Source organism: Lichenostomus cassidix, chromosome 10 (assembly GCF_008360975.1).
Source record: "Lichenostomus cassidix isolate B80296 chromosome 10, HeHo_3.0, whole genome shotgun sequence".
Classification (NCBI taxonomy): domain Eukaryota; kingdom Metazoa; phylum Chordata; class Aves; order Passeriformes; family Meliphagidae; genus Lichenostomus; species Lichenostomus cassidix.
Window position 1 is genome coordinate 20,066,809 of NC_139491.1, and position 26,871 is coordinate 20,093,679.

The 26,871-nt window shown below is 48.9% G+C and overlaps 1 protein-coding gene across 3 annotated transcripts in view; it reads right to left on the reverse strand.

Moving 5' to 3' along the window:
* Positions 1 to 1,965: 1,965 nt before the first annotated feature.
* The window catches only part of LOC146432955 (mucosa-associated lymphoid tissue lymphoma translocation protein 1-like), a 30,600-nt gene continuing 5,694 nt past the window's right edge, over positions 1,966 to 26,871 (reverse strand). For 2 of the 3 annotated variants that reach the window (XM_085071181.1, XM_085071179.1), the window contains 11 exons: positions 26,485 to 26,663; positions 25,438 to 25,534; positions 23,790 to 23,816; positions 22,783 to 22,986; positions 18,264 to 18,441; positions 14,413 to 14,487; positions 12,875 to 13,002; positions 12,492 to 12,623; positions 12,211 to 12,362; positions 6,503 to 6,628; positions 1,966 to 4,202 (listed from right to left, as the gene is read on the reverse strand). In XM_085071181.1, the coding sequence (XP_084927307.1) occupies positions 3,840 to 4,202; positions 6,503 to 6,628; positions 12,211 to 12,362; positions 12,492 to 12,623; positions 12,875 to 13,002; positions 14,413 to 14,487; positions 18,264 to 18,441; positions 22,783 to 22,986; positions 23,790 to 23,816; positions 25,438 to 25,534; positions 26,485 to 26,663 (1,661 nt within the window). In that variant the 3' untranslated portion in view covers positions 1,966 to 3,839. The remainder of the gene's footprint in view (positions 4,203 to 6,502; positions 6,629 to 12,210; positions 12,363 to 12,491; positions 12,624 to 12,874; positions 13,003 to 14,412; positions 14,488 to 18,263; positions 18,442 to 22,782; positions 22,987 to 23,789; positions 23,817 to 25,437; positions 25,535 to 26,484; positions 26,664 to 26,871) is intronic. The other variant, XM_085071180.1, reaches the window with a different exon arrangement.

Below are 26,871 nucleotides of genomic sequence, written 5' to 3' on the forward strand. Positions count from 1 at the left end.
CTCCTTGTCCAAATGAAAGGCATTAACTTCCATAGAACATGATAAACCTGCCCTTTGAGGAGCTCCTCCTCTCCATGTGAAGTAACAGCTGCTGAATGCCTTTGGGATCTCTCCTGCCTTTATGAGAAGCTACTTCCAAAAACTAGGAGAAGAGGACCAAAACTATATTGTTGAATCTTGGAGTTTCCCTGTGTGTTCCTCCATATGTTTTATTACACTGCAAGCATATCCCATCGATGGCACCATGCACTCTGCCCTGTAATGTGGAGTAGGAAATGATCTGGCAGGTTCTGTATATCACAGAAAACCTCTTAACAAGTGGAAACTAAGGAGAAACTACCAGCTTCTAACGAATAGATTAAGATTTACTCCTGTGAGGGAAAAGGATTTGTTTCAAAAAGATGGAAAGAGTTAAGTGAGCTGTAAAGTGAAACGACTCAACATTGCCCCATACTGGTTTTTTTCCCCCCCAGAAATGACTCCAGCAATGAAGAGCTGCTGCTTTGTGTTTCTTTCCCTCTTTGGTTGAGGCTGGAGAGTGGCTGATGTGAGACAAATACACCTTTCCCTTCCTTTGATCACAAAAAGCCAACTGAGAACAAACCTTCAGGAACCTGCTGCCAACAGAAGGGTGCCAGGCTGGGGTGGATCTGCCAGTGCACACATAAAACATCTCTTGACTGTGCCCAGGCCCAGGATTTTCCAGTAACAGACTGAAATGGCATCTTCCAGATTCCCTGATTTCTCTGATTTTCACTGCCTTGTTTTCTCAGTCCTTTTGGGTACACTTGCCTTGTTTTGTCAGGAACTGACAAACGTCAGCAAATGAGCTGAGAACTACATCCCAAATAAATTCTGTAGTAAAAGAACATATCCTTTCAACAGGCTGTTGTCCAAGGTCCTTCCCTTCAACACATCTGCCCTAGCAGAGAGGAAATGAAGGGCATCTATCTAAAAATAAAATTATTGAATATTTAGGTGCTGCTATTTTCATCATGTATTAATTTAAAGCTTCAGCTCACTTGGTGTTTTTTAAAGAAAGTAAGACTTGGGTGAAGGAAAGCACCTGTATTACCTACAAAAGTGGTTTTAAGTGCTGTTTGTAGCCTCTGGGCACAGACTGGCCCAGAAACAGAGGAAGTGGAGCGTAATGGCTGTGGAAAGTAAGGGGGCAGAGAGGGAATGTAAACTGAAGCTAACATCTTGGTCTTGCTTTGCCTGCTGCTGCCTGGGTGCTCCTCCCTTCCCACCCTTCCAGCTGGTACAGGGGGTTGTGGAGCCCAGGGTCTATGGCTGCAGATTGGAAAGGATGTGGCCAAGAGACACATGGTAATCTTGGGATGCCTTGTTTGTCCCAGATGCTAGGAGATGGAAATGTAGATTTCCAGGAAAATTTACTGCCACTGAACAGTTTAACCATCATGAGGGAGTTTGGACTTCACATGTAAAGGGGATGAAGGATCCACAGTTCCACCCCCTCTTACAATGACTCCAGTTGGGGCCCGGGACACAAAGTCCACCTTTGCAATTCAGCAAGTTCCCAGACATGACAAACAATCAATCTCAGGGAATGAACCACCATGGGAATGTGGTAGTTCTCTGGCACTTGGCTGCAGGGTCTCCTTGGAGGAGCAGGAGAGCTGATGACAGGGACAAATGCTGTGGTTGGCACCAGGACAGAAGACCCCTTAAGCCACCCCAGAGGCACACTTACAAAGCAGATGGACAAATCACAAGGAATACTTTTTTTCATCTACACATTTCACCTGGCATAATTTCATCCTATCTAGTAATTTGAACCACTTTCTAAATCCAAACTTCAGTATTTTTAGTTACCAAAAAAATATAAAACAATGCTCACACAGAAGAACCTAGAAGCTCAAGTTGGGAGCGTGAAACCCCAGTAGATCAGTATTAAGTTACAGCCTGGCAATTAGAGGGAAATAAACACAGTTAACTCAGAACCATGTTCTGTGCATTTTTGTGCATTAAAAACACCAGTAGTGTTTTATTCAGAAAAAATAAACAGCCTCGCTTTGAGTGAGTTAAACATTCACATTAGATGACATTTGGCATGATAATGTCAGCTAGGAACAAGCCTTGCCCCAACAGTCCAGGAGGGTGTGAATAATCCTGATGGAGGCAATGAGACCCCCCCAGCTCCTCCCAAATGCCTGCAGAGCCATTCCCACTGATGTGTCCCCAGTGGCTGCTGGTGATAAGTTGATCTTTGGTTCTCCCTGAAATTAGTTTATTATTTTCTGGTTTAGCTTCTCCAACAGCCCATCTTATTTAAACCACATCCTCTGAATTATTCTTTTTTTTTGACTTTACATTTTTTTCTAGGGGACTTCCTAGTCTGCAGCCAGATGGGGCCCATCTTCTTTCTCGTGGCTCTACTCACTGTGAGAAGAATAAAAGCCTCCTCTGTTCTCTTCGGACAGGTTTCCAGCACTTGTAGAATGGCTTATCTGGAAGTAACATTTCGTATTTTTCTGTGCTGCAACTGACACCACAGCCAGGGATGTGTCTTCACTGCTGAAGGAGAGCAAAACAGAAAATTCTGCCTCCAACCTTGTTTTGCTCAGGCATTCTCCCCCCCTGCTACCTTTGACCTCCGAAGAAGTTTTGCCCGCCAAGCTTTCTTTCACAGGACCGCAGCAGCCAGAAGAGATCTTCAGTGGTCTCTGGTCCAGCCCTTGGCCAGCTTGGATCAGGTCATCGGCACCTTCCACAGTCCAGAGTGAACTGTCCTCTAAGGATGGAGACCCCACACTTCACTGGGATCACAGGCCCTTGCGGAACCATTGGATCACCCTCTCAGGCCCTTACTGAGCAATCACTTATATCAAACATGTATTAGGGAAGCAGTCAAGGAGGGGCCTGTACCCACCCAGGCTGTACTTTGAGCCCTGCTCACCTGTGGCTCTCCCTGGATGGCTCCCTGGAGTGCTTGAGGTTGCCCACAGCATAAACAGGTACACAGAAAAAATAATTTGCACTAATAATAACTGTTTTTGAGGTTATCCTTTCTCAATCCCAGTACTTTCCATCTCTCCAGTAAGACATTCTGCACCTGAGAGGAACTCAGAACTGCAGAGGGCTGAACACCCTTTAATGCCCCTGTACCACACTGGAAGGGGCAGGTGTCAGTGCACCTGCCTGGAGGCTACTCCTGTAAGAACACCAGCGTCTGCTGTAAACACACACCGGACAGAACATCTGACCTTCCTTTTCCTGGCAAGTGACTGTCTCGCCCCAGTTATAAATACATTCTTCAGAAATACATAACTGCATAACTTAACACCTGCTTTGACAGAGGCATGGAAAGGAAACCATGCTGGGACCCCAGGGAAAGCCTACACTGTTTCACCTGGTCCCCTTGGTCCAGCCCTATGTCCCTTGCACAGGTTGGTGAGATCCAGCAGCCATGGCTGGGATTTGAGCCAGAGGAGTCTGTAGTGTTTGTGGGCTTCTCTTCACATTTAATGCAGCAACATTTGTTTTCAAACAGGCAGAAAACATCACCTGGTGCCCTTGCCTTGCAGCAACGCTGGTTTTGCCTAGCAATGTTATGACTGGTGGGTGGCCCTGTCCTCTGCCAGACACCACGACGACTCCCCGCTGATCCCGACGCTCCCACGGGACAGGGAATATTCCCAGCAGGAATTGAGGCCCTGCACACCCCAGGGTGCAGATAGGAGAAACCTTTCCAAAAAAGAAGCCTTGGCCTCATTCAGACGGGGTGACACTGAGGCTGGGAAGCAGCTGGTGGATTCTGACAGATTTAGCACTCAAACCGAGACCTCAATTAAAAAAGCAGTTCCCAAGGCTGAGGTTCAGGGCCCATCCTGTCCTGGGTCAGCCCGAAGCAGCGCCAAGCAGAGCTCGCTTAGGTCACTCTCATCGTTCTCCTCAGGCTCGCTGCCAAAGTTGGAGGGGCTGCTGCTGGGCAAGCTGTGGCCAGAGCCTGTGCTCAGGGACCCCTGGCCTTTCGGGTCCAAGCTCAGTGCCGACGCATCCTGCAGGCACAGGCTGCCTGTGAGGGCAGGACCTCGCTGGGAGTCTGGCTGGGAGTCGTTCCTCTGGCTGAAAAACTGCCCCAGCAGGGATTTCTGAAGGGTCATTTGCAGGCTTTCGCAAGTCCTCTGTTTTGTGCTCAGCTGGGTATAATACAAATCCAACTGCAGGATCACATCTTTCTGGAAGGGGAGAGCAAACAATGCAAAGTGAATGGGAGAGTAAGATAGGAAGCAGAGCTTTTCTGCTGCTGCTGACAGAAATGAGCCTTGGCTGGCTGTTGTGCAGGCTCACAGCCCCATGCTGTGGCGTGATGAAGCAATGCTACTGCCAGGGAAAATGAGCTGTACATACTCATACAGCTCACGACACTTGCAGGCCTCAGCCATGGATTTTTGGATTTCAGGACTTCTGAAATCAGGACACCTCTCCTGGGATCTCATCAGCTCCATCAGGGCACTATAACTGTGAGCATCACCCCTGGGATGTGGGCACAGGGGAGCAGGAGGGGCTGCACCATAGCCAAGACCAATGCACATGGGAGAGGAAAGCATGAACCACTTCCAATCCTGGAAGTGTTCAGGGCCAGATTGGATGGAGCTTGGAGCAACCTGGTCTAGTGAGAGGTGTCCCTGTCCATGGCAGGGGGTGGAATGAGATGAGCTTTGAGGTTCCTTCCAGCCCAAGCTATTCTGGGATTCTATGAACTAAAACACACCTAACACTGTAAAAGCCAACAGCTTTAAGGAGCAGTGCTCCACAGGGATCTGTTCACAGCTCAGCACTATTTTAGAATTTTATAAGAGATGGAGAAATAACAGAATAACCACATTCATGGCAGTCAAAGCCCTGAAAGCAAACCTCCAGCACAGCACTATGCCTGAAACGCCTGTACAGAGAAGGAAGATGTATAATGGAACAAGAAGATTTTGGCAGGCAATACCTGGTCCAGGTCTCCTGTCTGCATTTAAAACTAACGCTGAACAACTGCAAAAGGTTCAGAAAACAGCTTCAGAAACAACCAAAAACTGAAAACATTGCCATATGCTGAAGCACATCACATACTCAGCAAGCAGAACTTGCTGTAGGCAGATCCAGGCAGCAGCTTGAGAACAGCACTCAGTGTAAGACCCACTGGCTGTGCATTAGGTGAGGAAAAAATCCAAATAGAGACAAGGTGTACTGTGGCTAGCACAGCTCTTTCCCATGAGAATTCTTTTTGTATTTTATAAATAAAGATAAAGTTTGGATGTTATTAAAAACAGTGTCCCAAGATCTGGACGGTGCAGGCCTGGCCAATCAGGCCTAGGGGGAGGTTTCTGACTGACCAATCTGGGTGACCTTTGAAAACTCTATATATATGATGAAATCAAAACAATAAAGGTCTTTCCTTCTTGCCACTGAGAACTGAGTTCTTTACTCTGCTAGCTGCTCAACAGCGACAGTGCACACTGCTGTTTGAGGAGAGACAAACCATAGGACCAGCAATTCTACCTCTCTCATGGTCTTTAAATAGTTTGAGCGTGTTTTGAAGTGTGCCAAAGAGGCACAGCTTGGATCAGGCTTGGCAGTGTTACTCTGACAACAGGAGATCCTAGCCAGCCTATGAGCTCATCTCAGGCAAGCGCACAGCTTGGTGAGACATCCTCCACCTCAGGTAAGTGGGCAGGTCTGGCCTCCCCGTGACTGATGGGGCAAAGAGCATCTTCCATGGCCAGGTAGCACAGAAAAACAGAACAATCCATGACCAGTGATGCCTCTCTCTGCTCCCAGCACAGGCTGCTATGGGTCAGCTTTAAAATGAAGGCCAGGCAGGGGAGACAACACAAAAGCAAAGAGCATCCACACACAGGCTCTTCAGCCTGACTGTAAATCAGATTTTGCAGAGGTGGAAAAGGTGAGGTCAAAGGACAGTGCTCTCCTATTGAGCCAGGCTGGGAGAGCTGGGGGTGTCCAGCCTGAAGAAGAGAAGGATCCAAGGTGACCTTAGAGCCCTTTCCAGTGCCTAAAGGGGCTCCAAGAGAGCTGGAGAGGGACTTGGGACAAGGGGCTGGAGGGACAGGACAAGGGGGAATGGCTTCCCATTGCCAGAGGGCAGGGTTAGAAGAGACACGGGGAAGGAATTCTTCCCTGTGGGGATGCTGAGGCCCTGGCAGAAGTTGCCCAGAGCCGCTGTGGCTGCCCCATCCCTGAAGTGTCCAAAACCAGGATGGATGGGTCTTGGAGCAACCTGGGATAGAGGAAGGTGTCCCTGCCCATGTCAGGGGGTGGAACAAGATGAGCTTTGACATCCCTCCAAATCCAAACCAGTCTGTGATTCTGTAAAAGAGGGCAGCTTTTATGCCTCTAACATCGATCTGGATGTGACACAGACATGGACATGTCGTCAGAGGGGCATATCCAGCTCCAGCCATGGGAATGGGACACCAGTTCCATCAGAGTGCAGGAGAACTGTGGAAATTTTCACCTGGCTACTCCCTACCTGAATTTTCTGCAGTGCACAGAGCTGGAAGACACAGTCCAGCTCCTCCCGCTTATACATGGAGGCAAGCAGAGTCTCCACATGGTCCAGACAGCTCTCCCTCTGGATGGCCATGTCATCCGTCTCCTGCAGGGGTCAGGAAAACAAGAGGAAATGCAAGGAAATTTCAGTATCAGCATGAAGCAGTGAGGCACAACTGCCCATCAAACGTGCTCAGGGCTTTGATTGTTATGTTGCCTGGTGGAAATGCTGTGTATCCTAATGGAAGTACTAGAGAGAGCAAGCAACAGGAATGCAGAGATTTTACACACTTGCCTTGTGCATATCAATGAGAAGACCCTGAGAACATCTTACTGTGAAAAACGGGGTACAGTGGAATTTTCTGCAGTGCAGGAAGCAGCAACAGCTGGTATCACAACTACTGGTAGTGCCAGCAGTGTGTCATGGAGGGAGCAAGTTTTCCAAGGGCACAGCTGGAGGAAGCTCTGAGTTGTGCTGAGCGCTGAATTAGCCCCCCACCATCTACAGAACTGCCAGTTCTTGACAAGGTTCTCAAATTTAGCCTAAACAGCCCCATGTCTATGAGATCCTCTTCAGTACCAATCGTATCTTGGAACCACTAATTGCCCGGAAAGAGATAAGGGAATAAAGGCCTTATGAAATCATAGATCATAGAATATCCTGAGTTGGAAGGGACCCACAAGGGTCATTCAGTTCAACTCCTGGCCCTGTACAGACACCCCAACAACCCTACCCTGTGCCTGAGAGCATTGTCCAAATGCTCCTGAAGCTCAGGCAGCCTTGGGAAATTGACCATGTCCTTGTCACTTTGGATTTGAGCCCTCCAGGATGGGTGACAGACCAGAGTCCACCAGCTCCTTCCAGAAAGTACTTCCCTCTGCTAGCTCGCTCTGTCAACTGTCCCAGTGCAATCCTTAGCAGAACTTGCACTGGGCATGCCGATGAAGGATGCTGTTAGGATATTTGGGGAGGTAGAAGTTGGAGAAGCCCTGGGAGCTCTTCCTGAACTTCTCTGAACTGGCCTTTGCCTGCAAGCAGCAAAGTGATTTGGTTTTGGCCAGGAGAGTATCGGAACGTTGGATCCCAAATGCTGTCTGGGATCTGCAAGCATCAGGATCACCCATGCACACAAGGCTGGTGGAACAGGAGTAGCACCATCGCTGATCCAGTAGGTCACTGGAGGCTGTGAAAACATAATTTCTCTCTGTGCAGAAGAAGGCCAAATTCATGTCCACACTTGGCAGCTCATTACTGGAAAGACAAACTGGAGGGAGCTTGGGGAAGTTCAGGCCAATGAATGGAGACTAAACCTGGAGATCAAAGAGGCACAGAGCAGAAAGGAGGGTGTAGCCCTACTGTGTTCAGCCAACTCCATCCTCCGGCACATGGTCCGACCTAAAGAGTCACCTCCAGCCGTGGGGTCCAACGGCAGAAGGACATGGAGCTGCTGGAGTGAGTCCAGAGGAGGCCACAGAGGTGCTCTGGAGCCAGGCTGGGAGAGCTGGGGGTGTTCACCTGGAGCAGAGAAGGCTACAGGGATACATCAGACCTCCTTCCAGTGCCTAATGGGGTTCCAAAAGCTGGAGAGGGACTTTGGAAAAGAGCTTGGACTGATAGGACAAGAGGGGAACAGCTACTCACTGCCAGAGGGCAGGGTTAGGTTAGAGTTAGGGAGAATATAATCTCCACTCTGGATTTTCCTTCTTGCAATTCAAATCATGATTTACTTCCATGTTGGAAACAACTTTTTATAGATTTGAAGGCCCCATAAAATCAAAATTTTTGCTTTTCTTGCTGAAATGACAATTGCCTTGCTCCTTCCTTTCATTACTTTGTCTCTGCTTTAGTTGGCACACTTTTTTTCCATGAAGCACAGACCCAAAACTGGACCCAGTGTTCCAGCAATAGCCAAGAGAACCAGACAGGATCTCACACAAATCTCAGAGCTCTTGTTTGCAACCTTGCCATGGTTTTGTACCCTGTTTTTGTTGCCCCTGCTGTTTTGGGCTCTGACCAGAACTAGCTCCCCACTCATGGCCCATCCCATGCTTACACTAGTTTTTATTCTTGCTCACGGGCAGGAACTTGCATCAGCTGAATAACATCCTTAGCCTAAAATTGGACCTTCAGTTTATACAAATCCTTCTAAAATCTAACCCTGCCTTGTAGCACCTTACAGAGACACTTGGTGTTATGGGATCTGTGTATTTAATAAGCACATCAGTGAAAATCTAAACCAATCCCACAGCCCTGATTTTCAAAAAAACCCAAACATATTCAATCACCCTCTGAGAAGGAACGTTTTCTCTTTTAAATGGAATTTCCTGTGTATCACTGTGTGCCCATGCCCTCCAGTCCTGGCACTGGGCACCACTGGGAAGAACCTGGCTCTGTCCTCTTTGCACCCTCCCTGCACATATTTGTAGACATTGATGAGTTCTTCCCGAGTGTGCTCTTCCACAGGATGAACAGCCCCAGCTCTCTCAGCTTTTCATCACAGGAGAGGTGCTTCAACCACTTTATCATCTCCATGGCCCTTTGCCAGACTCTCTCCAGTATGTCCATATCTCTCTGTGCTGAGAAGCCCAGAACCAGACATGGAAGGAGGATAAACAATATCCACTGCCCATGCCTTGTCCTCTGAGCTCGTCACTTTGATGCAGAAGGCATCAGGTTATCAGGCATGGAGGCCCTTTGCAATCTATCGTAACTGCTCCCAGTAACCTCCTTGTCCTTGTTGTGTTTGGGGGTTATTGGCTGTGTGTGGCAAGCACAGACTCTTTCCCATGGGAATTTTCTGTTCTTCTTCCTATGTTCTATAAACAAAGATAAAGTTTAGATGTAATTGAAACGGTCTCTGGAAACACAGGCGGTTCAAGCCAGGCCAATAGGCCTAGGGGGAGGTTTTGAACTGACCCAATCCGGATGATCTGTGAAAGTCTATATAAGTTGGAATTAATTAATAAAATTAGAATTTTGCCACATTTGAGAGCCTGATTCCTTCACTCTGCTAGCGGTTCAACAGCGACAGCTCTGTCACTTTCTCAGATATCACAGTGAGGTTGACCCTCCTGGAAACCCCCAAATCTTCATTCTTGCCCTCCTGGAAGGCAGGAGTGACACTGGCTTTTTTCCAGGCCTCAGGAAGACCATGATGAGATGGAGAGTGTCCTCACAGTCTCACCTCCAGCTCCCTCAGCACTTGTGGGTGCACCCATCAGATCCCAGAGGTTTGTGACTGTCCAGTTGGTTTGGCACTCTCTGACCTGGTCCTGCTCCTCCTCCACCTGTCTCCCTCGCTCCAGACCTTCTCCTTAGTTTCAGGGTTCTGGGAGTCCTGAGATACTTGTAGGAGCGCCTCTTCTTGTCCCCAGATCCAGCTCCATGTGGGCTTTGGCCTTCTGAGCACTGTTCCAATGTGTCTGAACCACACCTCTATAGTCCTCCTACATTACCTGCCCCTGCTTCCACCTCTCACGTATCTTTTCATGCATGAGCTCAGTTAGGAGTCCCCTACATCCATGCAGGCCTCCTTTGCTTGATTCCCTGTTCATCAGGATCTTTGAAAATCCACCAGGGCTGGGTTCCACAGGAACACAGTTCTCCAGCCCAGTGACCTTCAAGACATTCACTTGGGCAAGGAGCAACCTGGTGTGTCTGCTTTAGCAGGAGGGTTGGACTGGATGATCTCCAGAGATCCCGTCCAACCCCAAACATTCCATGACTCCATGACATCGAGGCATCAATCAGAGCCCTAACACATGAGATTCAAAGCCCGTCAGCTGACAGCAACTCATTATCTGCAAGTATCTGCAGTCTGATAAATTCCCAGCCTCCAAAGCCTCCTGTTCCACAAACTAATTCCCTTCCACACTCTCCTTTTATCATTTCTGGCCGTATAGGAGAAAATGGAGAAAAGTATTTTCTAAATTGATTTTTTTAGACAATTCATAATTATTTATAAACCTTTCGCCACGGTGGGATGTGTTTTTTAATGAAGATGGTGCCCAGGAATTGGCAAGGCCAGGTTTTAGCTGGCCCAGAAATATGGATATTCTAAATAAATTGGGGGAAGGTTGACTAGCAAGACCCTTATGTCAAACAGCTCCAGATCAAGTGTCTGGAAAACAAGGAGATCCAACATAAATATTTTAAAAGTAAGGATATAAACAGTATAGAGAAAAAAAAATGGAAATGCCTTGGCTGTCAGCATCATTCCTTTCTATGTTTCAGCATCATTTCCTTCCATGTGCTAGAGCAGCTTCTCCCTCTAAAGACAGTGCTTGTCAGGTAAAAATGCAAGCCAGGCAAAACACAGGATGGGAGGGAATAGAGGACAACTAAAGGAAATGGATCAGTGCTAGGAAATTCCATCATAATTATTCCTAGCAAGCTTATTTAAGTCCCTTTGATAACCAGAATATGGCAAATGGTGGGAAAACTCCCATTTCCTCAACTCCCCATTTCTGAAGTGAAACGGCTCTCTGGGATCATTCTCCAGGGCTTACAATCTCACATTCAGCCTGGTGTTGTAGGCCTTCAGCCTCCAGCTCCTGCAGCTCAGCCATGCACACGGGGCTCAGAAGGCTGCCAGCCGCCCTCAGCATCCCCCAGAAGTGCTGGCAGGATCCTGGAGGGAGGCTGATGCCCCCCTGGGCACCTCAGGGGTCCCACGGGGGTGTGGTGGCCATTGTGATGTCTGAGGTGGGGCAGGTGACAGTTATGGGAGGATGTGCTGCTGCCTCCACAGAGAGCACTGGAGCTCAGCGTGATCCTGCTCCACCATGCAGTGGGACAGTAACAGGGATCTGGCTGTACTGGGGTCCCATTTTGTCTCTCTGATGCCTCTTGAGACGGCTCCAGAGGCAGGAGCAGGCAGCTGGATCCCCTGTTCTTCCCAGTCACTCATGCGGGGGGAAGCACACAAATACACCCTCACACACACAGACACGATTTTCATGCATGATTAGGGAGCTCACAAGAGGAAACAAAGCTGCAGCTTAGGAAAGGGCAGGATCAGGCTCCAGACCTCCTGGATATACCACACTGCATCAGTGACCCTAATATGCTGAGGACCAGTGTCCCTCCATGAGCAACAAGGGCCAAAAAATCCACCGCAAATCAGCTACGCTTTGGGAGAAGGACTACAGAAAACAAGGGAGATGGTTACAGAAAGGAGCAGCAAATTAAAACCATAGGGGTGTCATAGAGACCACCTGGAAAGTCCACACTGGGCACATGGCATGTGAGAAAAGGTGTGAGAAAGCGTGCAAGGAAGCTGGAACATCTCAACTGGGAAGGAATATATTGTTGCATTAAGATATATTAGCACAGCAGGCTAAGAAGGTATGAGTCAAAAAGCCACCTGCTTTCAAACACAGAAAACAGAATAGCTCTTGACCTCAATCAGATTAAATGCAATAATTTAATCAGGCAGGCCAGAAATCAATCTGAGGGATAACTGATTAAAGGTACCAAACTGCTGCCAAATCTTTTTTGTGATGCATGAGGAGCAAGGCAGGGAATCCCCTGAGAAGTGGAAGGAGCCTCAAAGAGGCGTATGCAGAGGAGGGGATCCTTTTTCACCTGAGATCAGCCTTTCCCAGCCCTCAGGACTCAGCCCAACCACTCTCCCACCTCTGCCCTGGGGAAAGCAGCCCAGGAAGGGGACTGGCCAGACGACTCACGACGGGCTGGCGGAGCAGGAGCTGGGGCTCAGTGACATGGATCGGGGGGGGCTGAGGCTTGGCACACACAAACATCAGGTTGGAGAAGAGGCGGAGGAAGCGGAGCTCCACTCGTGCCCCGCATGGGAAGGTCACTGTTCTGCTTGGTGGCTCTGGAAGGGAAATTCAAGCAGGATCAGCTCCTTGGAGGGTCCCAGCAGAACCTCCCTGCACAGCAGTGTCCCTGAGGGGCACGGGGATCCCCAGTTTCTTCCTCCCCACACCCTGCACGGATGGCTCACCTTTGCCATGTCCCCAGCACTCAGCAGCTGCTCCCAAGGGACAGATGGGGTCAGTCAGGGACCGGGCTTCTTTTAGAGTGTGCTTGATCTCCATCACCTGCTTCCCAAAGACTAGGGGATCCCGGCCAATGTCTGCAGGAAAGAGGTGAAAGTACAAAGATCACTCCAGGTTCCTTTATTGATCTCCCTTCCTTTCAGGCCCTACATAAATGTCTCCATGCTGTTGCCAGGATAACGAAAGCTCCCATGGGGCATGGCCTGTAATTTGGATTTTAGGGAGGAACAGTCGGCTGGCTGGGATGGGGTGATGTAGAGCCACTCGGTCTCTGCTCTCTTTTCTCACCCCCGGCAATGAAGTAAGTGGTTTCTAGCTCATCTCTCACCTTCTAACACATCCTCCAGCATGTGTGTAACCTTTTTCTCTTGCAGAATGTGTTTCTTCAGGTATTTCATGAAGATCCCAGAGCTGAACTCCCCATCCTGCAGTTCAAAGGCTTCTGCATCTTCGCTCCTGCAAGAGTAAAGACATTTCTTCAGAGTCCTCGCAGCTCTGCATTGGGCATGAAGTCCAAGGTGAGTCTGGGGTGGCCAACTCCATCCAGACTCTATTGGCTGGGTGTCAGAGACTGAAATAGTTCATGCCTCAAACACTGATATAAAGTTTTGCTCATTATAACAAAAAGTGTATAAAGAAGCTACAATCAAAGAAGCCTCCCGGAAGATACCTGACTGGGACTTTGGACTAAGTCAAACTGCTGAGATTAGATAAAGGGAAACGCTATTGTTCAATCATCTCAAGCTGAGGGAAAGGAATGCATCCACAAAGGCCAAAGCCACCAGCTGCACTGAGAATCATCCCTGGCTGAGTTTGGGGTGGGGGCAGAGCACAGCTCACAGAAGCCAGGTTTACACAAACTGGCCCAGCTGTGGAATCCCCAACCCCACAAGCCACATCCACAGGACTTTCTCGTGAGGGGCAGCTGAGGGGGAGTCACATTCTATCAAAGACCCCCCCAGAGTGCTAGGCCTTGCACCACAGGAGTGCAGGTGATAAGCAGAGTCTGCTGCAAGAGACTGCTCCTCCCCTGGGGGGACATGCCTGGACATTGCCCCTGGCCTGAGTGTATATTAACCCATGGCATCCTGTGCTTCGGGGGGGGGACCATCACCACCAAGAAGACCAGCTGGAGAGGATCAATGCAACATTGTTGGGATCCACAGATGGTAATATTTTCTCTTTCCCTCTTTCTGTCCCCCCACCTCTTTTCCTACTTCTCTTTTTCTCTCTTTTCTTCCCTCTCTCTCTCATATTTTCTATCAAATAAAACCCATACTATTGACTGGCATATGGTCTCATTTGTACCTTAATTCGGGCAGAGGTATTTCCAAAAAACCTTAATAATTAGATCATAACATTTGGTCTGAGTGAACTTCTCAAGGAATAACACAAAATGCTTGGCTTTGGCCCTGGAGAGAGTGAGCAGGCCAAGGGATGGGAAAAAGCAGTGAAACGGAATGGGATAGGACAGCACAGTCTCCTTTGTCAGTCCAGGCAGGTGACAAAGGTGAAAAGCCAGTGGAACTGTCACTGGACCAGTAAATAACACCCAGAATCTTCAGGAGGCTTTGGGTGGGTTGCTCATGGGACATGCACCTGAGGAATGAAGCTGAAGAACAGGTGACAGGAGCTGATGTCACCTTCACACACAACTTGTAACTGAAGCACAGGCTGATGGCAGCAGGAAGGACAGAAGTGCTTGAACAGCAAACCCAGCAGATGGAGGGTGAGAGCCAGAGAGAACATGAGAGAAGCCCTCTCCAGCCTCCAGAGCCACCATGCATGAAAGAAAGAATGAGAGGAGACAGGGCTGTGCCAGCGTCTGGTCCTGTGTGAGGGTGTGAGAATGTTGAAGTCACTTACGTGGCATAGCCATAGACAGTGTTTCCCCAGGGCTCCAGTGGCTGCACCTGGGACAAGGCACGCCCTGGATTATACCTGGAGAGGAGGCAAAGGCACAAGTCAGTGTCAAGGACATCTGTGAGCTGGAGGGGACAAAGCCCACACTCCTCATGTCCATCTCTAAGGGATGGCAGTAGGATCAACACTCACATCGGATACAATCAGAGAGACTAAAGGTGGGAGTCCCACCAAGAACCCAAACCACAGGAAGAGGAGTAGGTATGTCCAACTGTGACTTATCTGCACTGGTGAGCTGCTCCCTACATTGAGCTTGGAGCTGTGGTACAACCTGGAGCTGTGGGTGCACGTTGCCTCCTCCCTCCAGAGGCTGGATTTTAACAACTCCAGGCAGCACCACAGTGCAGAGAATACACAGGTTCACTGTGACCCAATGAATGACTGTTCCTCAAGAAGTCAGAGATGCACACCATGGTTACGGCTCTATTGCCTTTGCTGGGGGTCTGGGACACCCTATAGGGCCCTTCCAGACCACTTTTGCCTCAGGGAACCAAAGCAGGCTAGGGCTGATACACCCTCAGATCTCCCCAGGAGATGGGCTCAGGACACATACACGAGTCTCAAAGCCCAAAACTCGTCCTGGCACCTCAGTCTAGCACAGACACTGTTATTTCCAAAATCAGGTAGACCAATGGTGCCAGGATCTGATTTCCAACAAAAAAGTTATCTTGGTTGCATTGAATGGTCAAGCTTTGCCCATCTGACTGCAGCCAGACTGACAGCATGGGGACAGGCTGCCTCCAGTTCACACCAGTGACTCGGAGCTGTTGCCAGTCGCACGGGGACAAGAGCCAGGCACAGAGGCAGCATTAGTCCATGTAATTCAATTCCAGCACAGTTTCCTGGTGCTGGAGCTGGCATGGTAAGGAGAGCAGAAGGGACACAGGGATTGTCAGCAGCCAGCACATCCCCTACCACTGGTGGCACAGTCTGGAGACATTTAATGGCAGAATTCAACTGGCTTGTGTAAGTTGTCTTAAATATGTTCAGAGGAGGAAAGGTGAAAAAGGAGACATGTTTCTAAATCTGCATATTGAAATTTATCTGCTCCTCAGCTGCTCCTAATTTATTGCAGAAATCTTTGGTTCCAGGTCCAAGGATAAATCAGGGAATTCCTGGAAAAGGCAATCACATCCGCCCAAAATGAGCATATAAATGTATGAGGCTACACACAGGTTCTGTGTTCTGGTTCCTCGCCTACTAAAGCTGAGCATCTGCTCCCACTTGGCAAAGGGAGGATGTGTTTCTTGCCACCCTGGCATTTCTGATGCCAACACATGGGGTGAGGAGAAACTCTGGGTGAGCTCCCTCTAAGCAGACACAGCTTCATGCATGAGCTGCTGACAGACATGCAGCATCAGTGTGACCAGGAGGGTGTTGGGAAAGGAGGCCCTGGAAGCCTTGTGTTACATAGCAGTAAACACACAAAGGTGTGAAATCCAGATGCTTTCCTGAGCTGAAATGGTGACTTGAGAAAAAATGAGCTCAGGAGAAAGCTCCTACTCCTACAAGATCAGGGACAGCACCCACTGCATGAAGTGCTGTGCTTGCTGTGGGAAAGGGGAGGTGTAAACTTTGGGGAAGGAGGGAGAAAACCAGCTGCACAACTCTGCCTAGATATCACGGCAGGTCTTACACTGCATCCTCTTCCCAGAGCACCACTGAGACTCCATTGAGCAAAGGAACCACTGCCAACACCAAAGAAGGAGACAGCAGCTCAAAGGGAGACAGATACCAGCTCAAAAGTTTATAGGTTGTTAACATTTGCATTGGTGGTCCCTGTGCAGCCCTCACACTGCCTCCCCATCACATGCTGCCCTCAGATGGCACACAAGCAGCTCAGAACTGCACTAGTCCGGCTCCAGCAGAGTATCCATGAGAGCCAGGTGTTCCTGTTTGGCTGCAGGCCATCCCCTGCCTGTTATCATACTGGGGAGGGCAGCCAGCTGCTGCCAGGTGTGCCAGGGAAACAACACACTCTGCTCTCAGTGGCCAGCAAGAAGAGAGAAAGATGATGCTCCACTCTGGGGAGTTCAGGGCAGCATAATTTTGTTATTGTTTTACATTATGCTGTTGTTTTAAAATTTTTCTGTTGTTTAAAAATTTGCTGTAAGGGTTTTTAAGAAAAGCCTTTCCCTCTTTAATTTAGTAAAAAATGGGGAAATGTGATAATAGCTTCAGATCCCCCACACCCATTTTGTAATGAGTGTACCTGTCACCTATAGTCCTGCCTTCCCCACCCCAGGGTCCTGGCCACGCCCTCCAGTTTCCCTATTGGTTCCTGTACCCTAACTCCGCCCATGTACTGCCCCTGTGCCCAGAGGTCACTGGGCCAATGTGCTGTCTCCGCTCCTCTCTGTTTCCCTATAAAACCCCTGACCCTCCGCCATCTTGTTGTCTATGCACCATGTAGTCTATGCAGCACATGTCTATGCATGTGGCTGTCTATGCACCACATGTGTCTGCGCATGTGAGGCCTTCACCCTCGAGGCATCTCTGCCTCTGGGAGGTCGTCGGTCTCTGCTGCACCATGCGAATAAACACCTTCCATGGACACAACGCATAGACCCTCCTTGCCTCCTTTATCACTGCCGGTTGTGGAAGCAGACGAAACCAGGCTAGCCGTATAGCTCCCCAGCCGGTGCGAGCGCAGTGTCCAGCCCTGGGACAGAGGGTTTGGTGCACTGAAGCACTGAACTGGGCCAGGCAGAGATGCTTTTGGTAAGGTCTGCTTTAACATCCCTTAAACCGCAACAAAGGGACATCAAGCTCCTGCTCCAGAGTTGCAGGACAAGTCCCAAGACAGCCAGTTTTAAGCTGTTCAAAGCAAGCAGCCCCACCAGTGCAGCTAAAAGACACCAAAAATTTTCCAGGGGCTGGCAACTTTCTCAGCGTATCAAAAGCCCTGTTGTCTTTCCAGTTCTTAGCACAGGAACCACAGCACAAAGAGAGAGACATTCTTTCATTTGCTCTCCAGGTATTTTCTGACCTGTAAATCTGCCTCAGGAGCCTGAAATAAATGAACTAATAACAGCTTCTACTGCAACAGTCCACCCACCTCTGCTGAAATTGGACAAGTAGTAATTTTCTGCAGCAGGATAGAGGTCTTCAGGCCAAGGGAGGATGATGGGTTTTCCACAGAAAGTGGGAAAATGCTGATCTCTGACCTCAGCAGCAGCTGCTTCACAACACGACCACTTCAGAAGGATTTAAGGCCAGTAAAAAACAAATAGCAGGGCTGAAAATATTTTCCCTGACATGCTGCACTCTTCTCACTGAGATGTTAACAAGAACACAGCCAGGAGAAGAGAGGTGAGCTGAACACTCCCAGCCTGAGCATGTGGGAAACATGGACCAGGAAAGCACACAATCAGCAAGGCCAGCTCAGGTGGGTCAGGCTTGAAACACAAAAGACAGACCCTGTACTGAGTTTCAGCCAACAATTTACACCAGGCAGAGCCATCCCTCCACATGCTTGAGGCAATCTGCCTGTACTTGACAGGCTTCTTCACCTCAAAAACGCAAGGGAGGGTCTCCAGCCCCTTCTCTCCAGCAGATCTCAGACAAGGTCTGATGCTCTCTGCACTAATATGTTACTTACCCACCCCCCAGGACACCCTGCAAGACCTGACAGTGTGGCTGATTTCATTGCATAGATCAGTAACTTCTGACAGAGGCTCAGCAGCACCATGTGGCAATCACAGGGGCTGTCAAAACCCACAGGTGAAGATGGCCTCCCTCTGCCAGCCCTTAGAATGCCAAGCTCATGTGAGGAAGGGGGAAGAGCACCCTACCACTTTCTGCAGGTGTCCAGCAGGATGATGTTCAGGGCTGTCTGCTGCTGCTGCATCTTCTGGAGGATCCTTTGCACACTGATGCAGTTCTCAGGGGCATAAGGTTGTGGAGCATCAACAGGGACCATGTAGTTCCTCCCCAGATGTTCATATCCGTGCCCAGCATAGTAGAATATAGCTGGGAACAGGGAGAGGAGAGGATAAATCAGGATGCCAACCTGTAGGTCTGTAACAAGCTCCCCACAGCCAGGTCCCACCTCCTGTCCTGAAGAGATACTGGTGAAGGGCAGACCTAGACCAGTAGCACCAATGGAACTGGAGCTACTTTGAGCTCAACTTTTTCCCAATTTATTCCCTTCATTAGAGTTGAAAGCAGCCCCAAGAGGCTCTCCTGTACTTGTGGATTCCTGCACTGCTTGTCTCCTTAAGTCCCTGGCTTTACATGCTTCCGAACCTTCTGTGCTACAACACCCAGGCTCGGTACCTGCCATACTGAATTCTACCTTTGTACAATGTTTTGGTTAATCTTCAACTCTTTGAAGGATTAAGGCAACAGAAAAGGATTTTACCATGATGGAAAATATGTTAACAGCCATTTAAATGAGAAGCTCCTCAGCTTCCTAGTTTTGGAGAAGAGACTAACAATGGATTAGGTAATGGGAAATATGGTCAATTTCAAAGGTCGGCCTATATTCACACAAGTATAAGCTGGTGAAAAAATAGACATAGACAGAGAGAGGTGAGTTCTTCAGACATCCAGAACACAAGGATCACGTGCTTCAAAAACCTCAGACCAGGCACCAGCCCTGTTAGGCAGGGGAGGAGTCACACTCATGCAGATGCTGGTGGTAAGCCCAAGACCCAACAAGAACTTTGGGTTTTACTCTTAAGCACATGAAACTTAGTGATGGTTTCTGCCTTCCCAAGAGATGGCAACACAGGGCCATACAGTGGGAAGCCAGCACTGGGGAGCTTGGCATGGCCTAAGCTGGGGCTCCTCTCCAAGCCCTGTGTTCGGTGCAGGGCCAGCACAGGGATACCCACGCAGGCTGGAGCTTCCCAAAAGGAAGTTGCACAGTGGCTAGCTACCCCTCCCCAGCACCAATGACACTGTTTGGGGGATGCTGGTTGGTGAAAGCCAACTTGGGGAACTGAAATGGGTTAAAAATAGCTCTGTGAGGTGATGCAGAGAGTTGTGTTACCGCAACCAAGGGACAGTGAAGAGTGAGAGGTAAGAAATGGGAAAAAGTAGCTGAGCGGCAACAGCAGGAGAAATTCTTCACTCAGGTCACCGCCAAAGCCTACGCTTCAGTGAGTAACCTCTCCTCTATTTTCCCTCCACTGTTCCTGCCCCTGGACTTGGCAGGATATTCACTCTGGTCTGATTCTGCAGTATGGATGCAGTAACACAGGCAGGAGTCAAAGAGCTGAAAGCATGATCTCATCGTGTGGAGGATGGAAAACATGATCTCATAGTCAAAAGGCCTTGAGTCACCTTTGGTTTCTGTTCCCCAGGAACAAATGGAAAGTTTCTCAAATGGCCATTTTCACAGGTGCCCGAGATTTGGGTTCCTCTTCTTATGGATTGCCAGCCAGAGATGGCAGGCTCTGATTTGCAGAAGCTTTAAACTTTCGTAACTTGTGAATCAAAGCCACAAAACCCTCCCCTGAGACTAGAAAAGAGCATAAAACAGGAACTCTTCTAGAAAAATTAGATGCAAGTTGGGCCCCTTGAGCGACTGAGCATTGGTGACTTTCGTCCCTACCTGCCTGTACATGCAAGGCAAGTGATGACATCTGTTACCAGGCAGCATCACTGAAGCTTGGAAAAAACCAAAATACTACAGGAAAGACCACAAAGAATTATTTAATCCTTAAGTCTTCTAACTTTCGAGGTCTTGTTGAGTACCTGAATGTACCACCAAGTGCTCCCCATGCTATAGAAACCACAAAGACTCATGTTCAAATCAAAAAAGGTGAGTTTCATATCACCTCAGCAACTTCTCCAACCTCTCCCAGACTTAATCTCTCCTCCTGAACAGGAATGTCAACTATTTGCCCAGAGAAGGTAAGGGCTGTTTTAATCTGAGTTCTTCCCACATCATATGAGTCGGAACTGCTCATCACAGACAAACTTCCGAGTACCAAATTAAAAAGGGGAAGCTCCAGGCACTGCTTATAATGCAGGAAATGTCAGCATGAAGCTTAATCAAGGCATGACTCCATATTCCTAGTACTCCACTTCATAACTGCTCTTGTTGCATTTCCCATGTAATTTTTTTTACTTGGGACTTTTTGGGATGCTCAAAATAACATCCATAGGGATTCCTCATTTGCCTGAGGGTGGAATAATTAGATCTCTTAGGGGATGTTTGGGGCCTTCGAAAATCCTCTGCAGCTTTTCTAAGATGAGATCTGAAGGAAAAGCAGCCTGATAACGCACCACCTCCACACAGTGAATTGGAAAAGCCTTTGGATCATAGAATTATTAGGGTTGGAAAAGACCTCCAAGTTCATCAAGTCCAACCTTGGACTGAATCCCACCATGACCACTAAAGCATACCATGCAGTGCCACATCCACTAGTTTTTCGAACACTTCAGGATCAAGGCCTGGGAGGAGAGGGAGAAGGACCTGTGCTGGGATGGTCTGGAGATGTGGAAGAAAATTTCAAAAAAGCCTACAGTTCCTGAAGGGACAGTCACAGAGACCACAAAGCCCAACTGCCCTCATTGGCACAGAGCATACAACAAGGGGCAACGAGCAGCAGCCCATGGAGGTTGATATTCACCAGTCAGCCTTCTCCCTCTGTATGTCTACACAAGCCTGTATGTCCACACAGAGCTGATTTCAGCTCTGGTGGTTGCTACACAGGAAGTGGCACCTCCAGGTAGGTTCCTCAAGCAAGAACACTGGGATGCCACAGAAGCATGTCCAACACACGCACGGATGTACAGGACTGGCTGTCACAGGCTCCTCTGGGGTTTTTAACAGGCTGCCTGTGTTACTCAGGGAGCTGCACCACAACTGGGGCACTCAGCAGACAGTCTTACCCAATGTCCCACCATTAAATTAGGATTCCAGCAAATGTAGCAAGAATCCTGAACTCAATCACTGCTGGGCCCAGCCCACACTGGAGTTCACTGCCTCCAAAGAATAGCACACCACTCAGCCTTGAGAGCTGTAAAGAAAACGTCAACCCAAGCAGGCACTGCCTCACAAACACTCAACATTTACTAAGGTTCAGTAACTTAGCCATTAGTGTTTTTCCTGACAGCACACAAAATCAATTTTGCCAGAAGGACCAGAGGCCACGAATGCAGAAAAGCTCTGGAAGTTTAAATAAGGCATGACAATATCACAGGTTTGCTTTCATGTTTCCAAAAATGCTTCCAAGCATTTTTTCTCTCCAATGCTTGGGAAGGGCCATGGATAAAATAACATTTGGTCCTCATGTGTCATGGATAGAGGGCAAGAATGGCAGCTGGGATGACTCTGGCCTGGGAGAGGAGGTAAAGACTGGGATACAAGAGGATTTCAGAGAGCAACAACAAAAGGAAGCTGCAAGTGAAGTCATGGGAATACGCTGTCATAGGTGATGCGATCAGCCGGAGAACCAGGATGGCGCACGACCCTTCCTACCACCTCAGCCTCTCGCAGTGCGTCAGTGCTTCCCGGAACTGGGTGGTTGTGCAGCTTTTCTCTCATGGCCAGGTCCCCATTCACTGCTCAACCTCCAAACCTCACGCTGAGTGCCAGCCTGGAATCAGCCCACACTGACTTTCACTCTCTAGGTGCCACACAGTTGGCACATAAGCCTCACACTGAGGTTTGGAAGCAAAAAAAAAACACCTGCAAGGTGATTTCAGGGTATCCGTCATGGCTGAGAGAATCTCAGGGACCCCAAAGATGTTACCTTCACCACCAGACCTGGACACCTGCTTTAAGACCCACAAGATCTGCTGGTTGGGTTTGTGTTTGAGGAACGCTTCCCACTAAGCACAGCGTGCAATAAGCTCAAAGCCCAACTCCAAAGCCACCTGCAGCTGGGAATGCCCTTCTACAAAAGGGTTGTCAGGGGCACAAATTAGACCTTCAGGAAAGAGAAACAAGGAAATCATGACCAGATGCAGCAGTCAGGGCTCAAAAGGAGCTCCCCTCCTCACACATGAGTGTAGGGGGGCAATCAGTCAGTCTCCTCAGTTCTTTCATCCACGGAAAAATCAAAACTCCCTTTCCCATTCACTAGCAGAAGCACAGGGTCCCCAAAAATGCAGTGTGAGCCCATGCTGTTGGGGTTAGAGGTGAGCCATGTGTTGGAGAAACATCGACTTTGCCTGACTGTAACCTGGCCAAAACTGAACCACACTTATCCAGGGGCTCCTGCCAAGCCTGGTACTAATGCAGGTCCCCCTTGAGAAAGCAAAGTTCAATTTCTTCTCTTTTAATTCAAGGGTTTTTCAGAAAATTGCCTAATCCCTACTCAGCATGGGCAGGTGGTGGAGCTGGCTTGGCCTTACCATAGACTCCCTTCCCCAGGAGCTGCAGGAACCGACTGACCGCTGTTGCCATCTCAGCCTTGTTCAGATCCAAGAGGGAGACAACCTGGAAGCCCAGATGCTCCAGAAGGCGACTCAGCTCAAACACATCCCTGACAGGAGCCATGAGGTTGGGGTGATGCTGGTAGTGGTTGTTGCCCACTAAAAGTGCTATTTTGCCTGTAGCTAAAACAAACACCAAGTGAAAAAGCTGTAAAATGCTCAGTGGAAGGCAAGATTTCACTTCCTCCTGCTGGAGTGAGCATATGGGCTATCTAATGAAAGAGTTAGGCAGAAAGGATAGACCCTAGGCTGCTGCAAGCCTGAAGAACCCTCCAGAAAGCCCCTGACTTTCTGAACACTTCAACAAAATACACATACGATCATTCTGACAGAAAGGCTTGAAAAGTTTTCACTTGACAACCAAAATCCCAGGAGTGCAGAGGTTTAACTCTCCCTGCCCTACTGTGACCACAGGTTTTGAGTGTCAGTGGTGCATGGGAGGGGGATGCACTGAGCCAGGCTAAGGGGTCCTTTCCCTCATGGGGCTGAAGGAGAGAAACCCTGGGCTCCTGCTTTGATTTTATTCCCACCTCCCACTGTAAAAAACCAGGATTTATGTCACTCAGCAGTGGTGGGAGCGAAGGAACTTTGCCCTGCTCTGAGGAGGTATTTCAAGAAGGGGTAAGTCGTCATGTGAACAATACTTTTAAAATCATTTGGCAGGCACAGAACTTATGACTCAATTACTCATTAGGAATAATCTTGCTCCACTTGCTGAGAACGATCAGGGCTTGGCAGGGAATGGGACTCATCTTGTGCTGCACAGCTCTAATCTGAAAGTGTAGAGCCTGTGGCACTGTGGGCATACAGGTTTACAGCAATCTCTGCAGAAAAAGCACTCCCATCCCCTGTCCACCCATCCACGCTGGAGCCTGGCTTTTAATTAAGGGCATAATTGCTCAGGAAGAAAAGATGACAGTACTCACCAAAAAATTTTCCAGAGCCACACGTACCTGGGAAAGAAAGAGGGAAATGATAAGCCTGGGCCCAGCACCCATTACTAGGTCTGAATCCCGCTCCAATATCCCCAGCAATGCACAGCTGGATCAAACACACAGAGGATCTGCACAAGCAACACTCCTCAGGCAACTCCTTCATAGCCTGACTGCTAATCTTAAAGACACTGGTCTGACGTTAGGAGGATTTATGAAATCCAGCCTGTTTTATGACATCCTGAGCAGCTGGAGAAGCAGCAGACCAGGGAAGGAGAGTCAGCATGGAGAAGCTCGTACCTGATGTGACTCACCTGCTCCCTCGCTGCAGCAAAAGCAAAGGAAACATGACTCAAGGTAAATAAAAGCTCCAAACCAGAGCATTTCTCCCCATAAATGTGCAGTGCAGAGAATGTTGCCCTGCTTGCTTTTGATTGCAATAATAATCCCAGAGTTCTTCCATCTCCCTGCTCTGCCTTTCCCTGATTTTTTAGCAGTTTTGGCTCAGAGAAGCCACCCCAAATATTACTCACTTTGGTCCACCAGCTCTCCAGCCTGAGCACTTCCAACCTCTTAAAATCATCACTACCCTAACAGCTCCAGCTTTTCCTATTTAAATTAGAAATAAATTTAAAAATCCAGCCCAGGAGAAAATTCTAGAACCCTACATGCTCTAAAACAAGAAATTAAGGATAAACTGCATAAATCTCATAAGTCTGGAAGACCTCTGGCCCCTGAACCAGTGCTGCTGATGCGCCAGAAATGCCTGAAAAGCTTCAGAACAAAACCCCTCATCCTTTTCTACCTCTGACAGATGCATCTGTTGCATGTTAAAGCTCCCCAGCAGTAACACATTGAACCCAACCCAATCTGGCGTCCTTTTCTCACTATCTGTCCCCCCAGGATGCTGTTTTGCTAGCTGTGAGGAGGTAGGCAGAGAGCTCTCTGGCTACATGGGATCAATTTGCACTTTGGAGAAATTTTAAAGCCAGGCTAAAAGGCAGTATAAGAACATTATGGCATAGAAAAATCTCTAGATGGAGTAAAGAGCCAGCAAAGCCAGCCCGTGCTATCCCTGCCTCACACAGGGCAAAGGCAGAGGGCCAAAGCAGCCAGAGATGGAGCATGCCCAAGGCTCTGGGGACATATCCTCTCCCTGGGATGCATCACTCACACAGCATCAGCCCTGAGCTGCCAGCCCGAGGGGCCTGAACCTTCCCAAATAAACACCATCCTCTCCAGCTCTGTGGAGAGCACATCCCTTCATCTCAGCAAGACTGGAAATCAGTCTGGGCACAGTAGTCTGCTGCGATTTGGCCTGGAACTGTGAAAGTTGCACCTTGGCATGGCAAGAAAACAGCAGAGAGCAGCTGAGAGCACTGAGCCTGCCCTTACATGGCAGGGGGCTGACACCATGCAGGGCCCAGCAGCACCCTGCTGGACAGCGCATCACCACAATTGGGGGGTTTTCCAGCCGCTGCTCCCTTTGCTCCCTCAGAGCCCCAATATCAAGGAATCCTATTTATCACGGTCCTTGTTCACCAGCTCAGTGCCGCCAGAGAGCACCAAATTCCTCTGTCCCCTCTAATTACATCTCACACGAGGTGATGTGCAGCAAAGTGACGTGGGCTGCTCTGCTCACCAATGTGAATGTCCACAGCGTTGGTCCAATGCTCTCCGTGACTGTTGAAGGCACAGCAGAGGTATGTGCCAGAGTCACTGACTTTGGCGTGGGTGATCTAGGCAGATCAAAAGTTAAATCACATTATTTATGGTGAAAGTATGAAGCTCCTTGATGCAATCTGCTGAAGGCCCTAGTGTTCATGGAATACAAAGTATTTTTCCTGCTGTTCACAGATACTTTGCCACGCTAAGAATCAGGACAGGGACAAGAACTAGAGCAGTACTAGTTTGCAAGGACTCTAGTTCTCCAGCCCAGGATCCTGCTCAGAAAGGGACTAAAGCCACCACTGAGTCAGGATGGCCATAGCTCTGTCTATTCAAGCCCTGAACACCTCCAAGGACAGAGACCTTGATGCCTTTCTGGCTCCAGCACAGCACCATCCACCTCCAGAAACAACTTCTTCTTAGTGCCCAGACTGAGCTTTCCCATCAGAAGTGCAATCTAAGGCCACCATATAATACCATCTAAGGCCACCTGTAATACCAACGACCACTACTGAGAAGAGACTGAATGTCTTGTCTTTGTGCCCTCCACATGATGCCCTGGAAGGAAATCTTTCTTGATTCAAGAAGACAGCACTGGTTTACACTCAGCCAGTGACACAAAATAAAGGCAGCCCTTCTACTGCCTCCCTGACTCTTTTCTGCCAGGATCAACCACTTTTTCTTCTAGGTCTCCACCAGGCAGACAGCATTCCCATAGCTCCATCAATCTGCAGTCCCCTGCACACATACACAATAACTGTTCTCATGTCTCTGCTGTAAAAGGGCACAAGAGATGTGCTGAGAGCCCTTGACACAACTAGGAATTGGTTACCTCTTACAAGAATATCCACAACTTTGAAAGAAGCCCATAAAACATATTCCCCCTTCACGCAGAGTCATCCAGACAGCTATTAAAGTAGTGGGGTGATACATGGAGGGCTTTCTCACAACCCTGCAATCAGCTTCTCCTATAACCCACCTCAGCAGCCAAAGCTTCTGAACTATCCCCAGGAAACCTTACCCAGAGTTTTTTTCTCTTCTGCTGCTCCAGTAGGTTCCCATTGCGGTACCACTGGTAGCTGGGGGCTGGGACCCCCATGGCAGCACACTGCAGCTGCAGCGGCTGCCCCACCTCCACCCACTGCTCACTGGGGTTGAGGACAATGACTGGTTCTCCTTGCCACAGGCGAGGGGGCAGACCTGCAAGGCAGCAACACAAGGCATCACTCCACAAGTACAGCAAACAATGACCATTTTTCACCATCACCACTGCACTTTTCTCTTTGGGGAGCAGGGAACCCTTGGGAGCAACACCTGTGATAGTAAATGCCACACCAAAGCCCTGCCTCTGGTGTCCTAAACCTGACTCTCGCTCTTTCCTGCCAAGGGTGCAGTCAATATTCTAAGA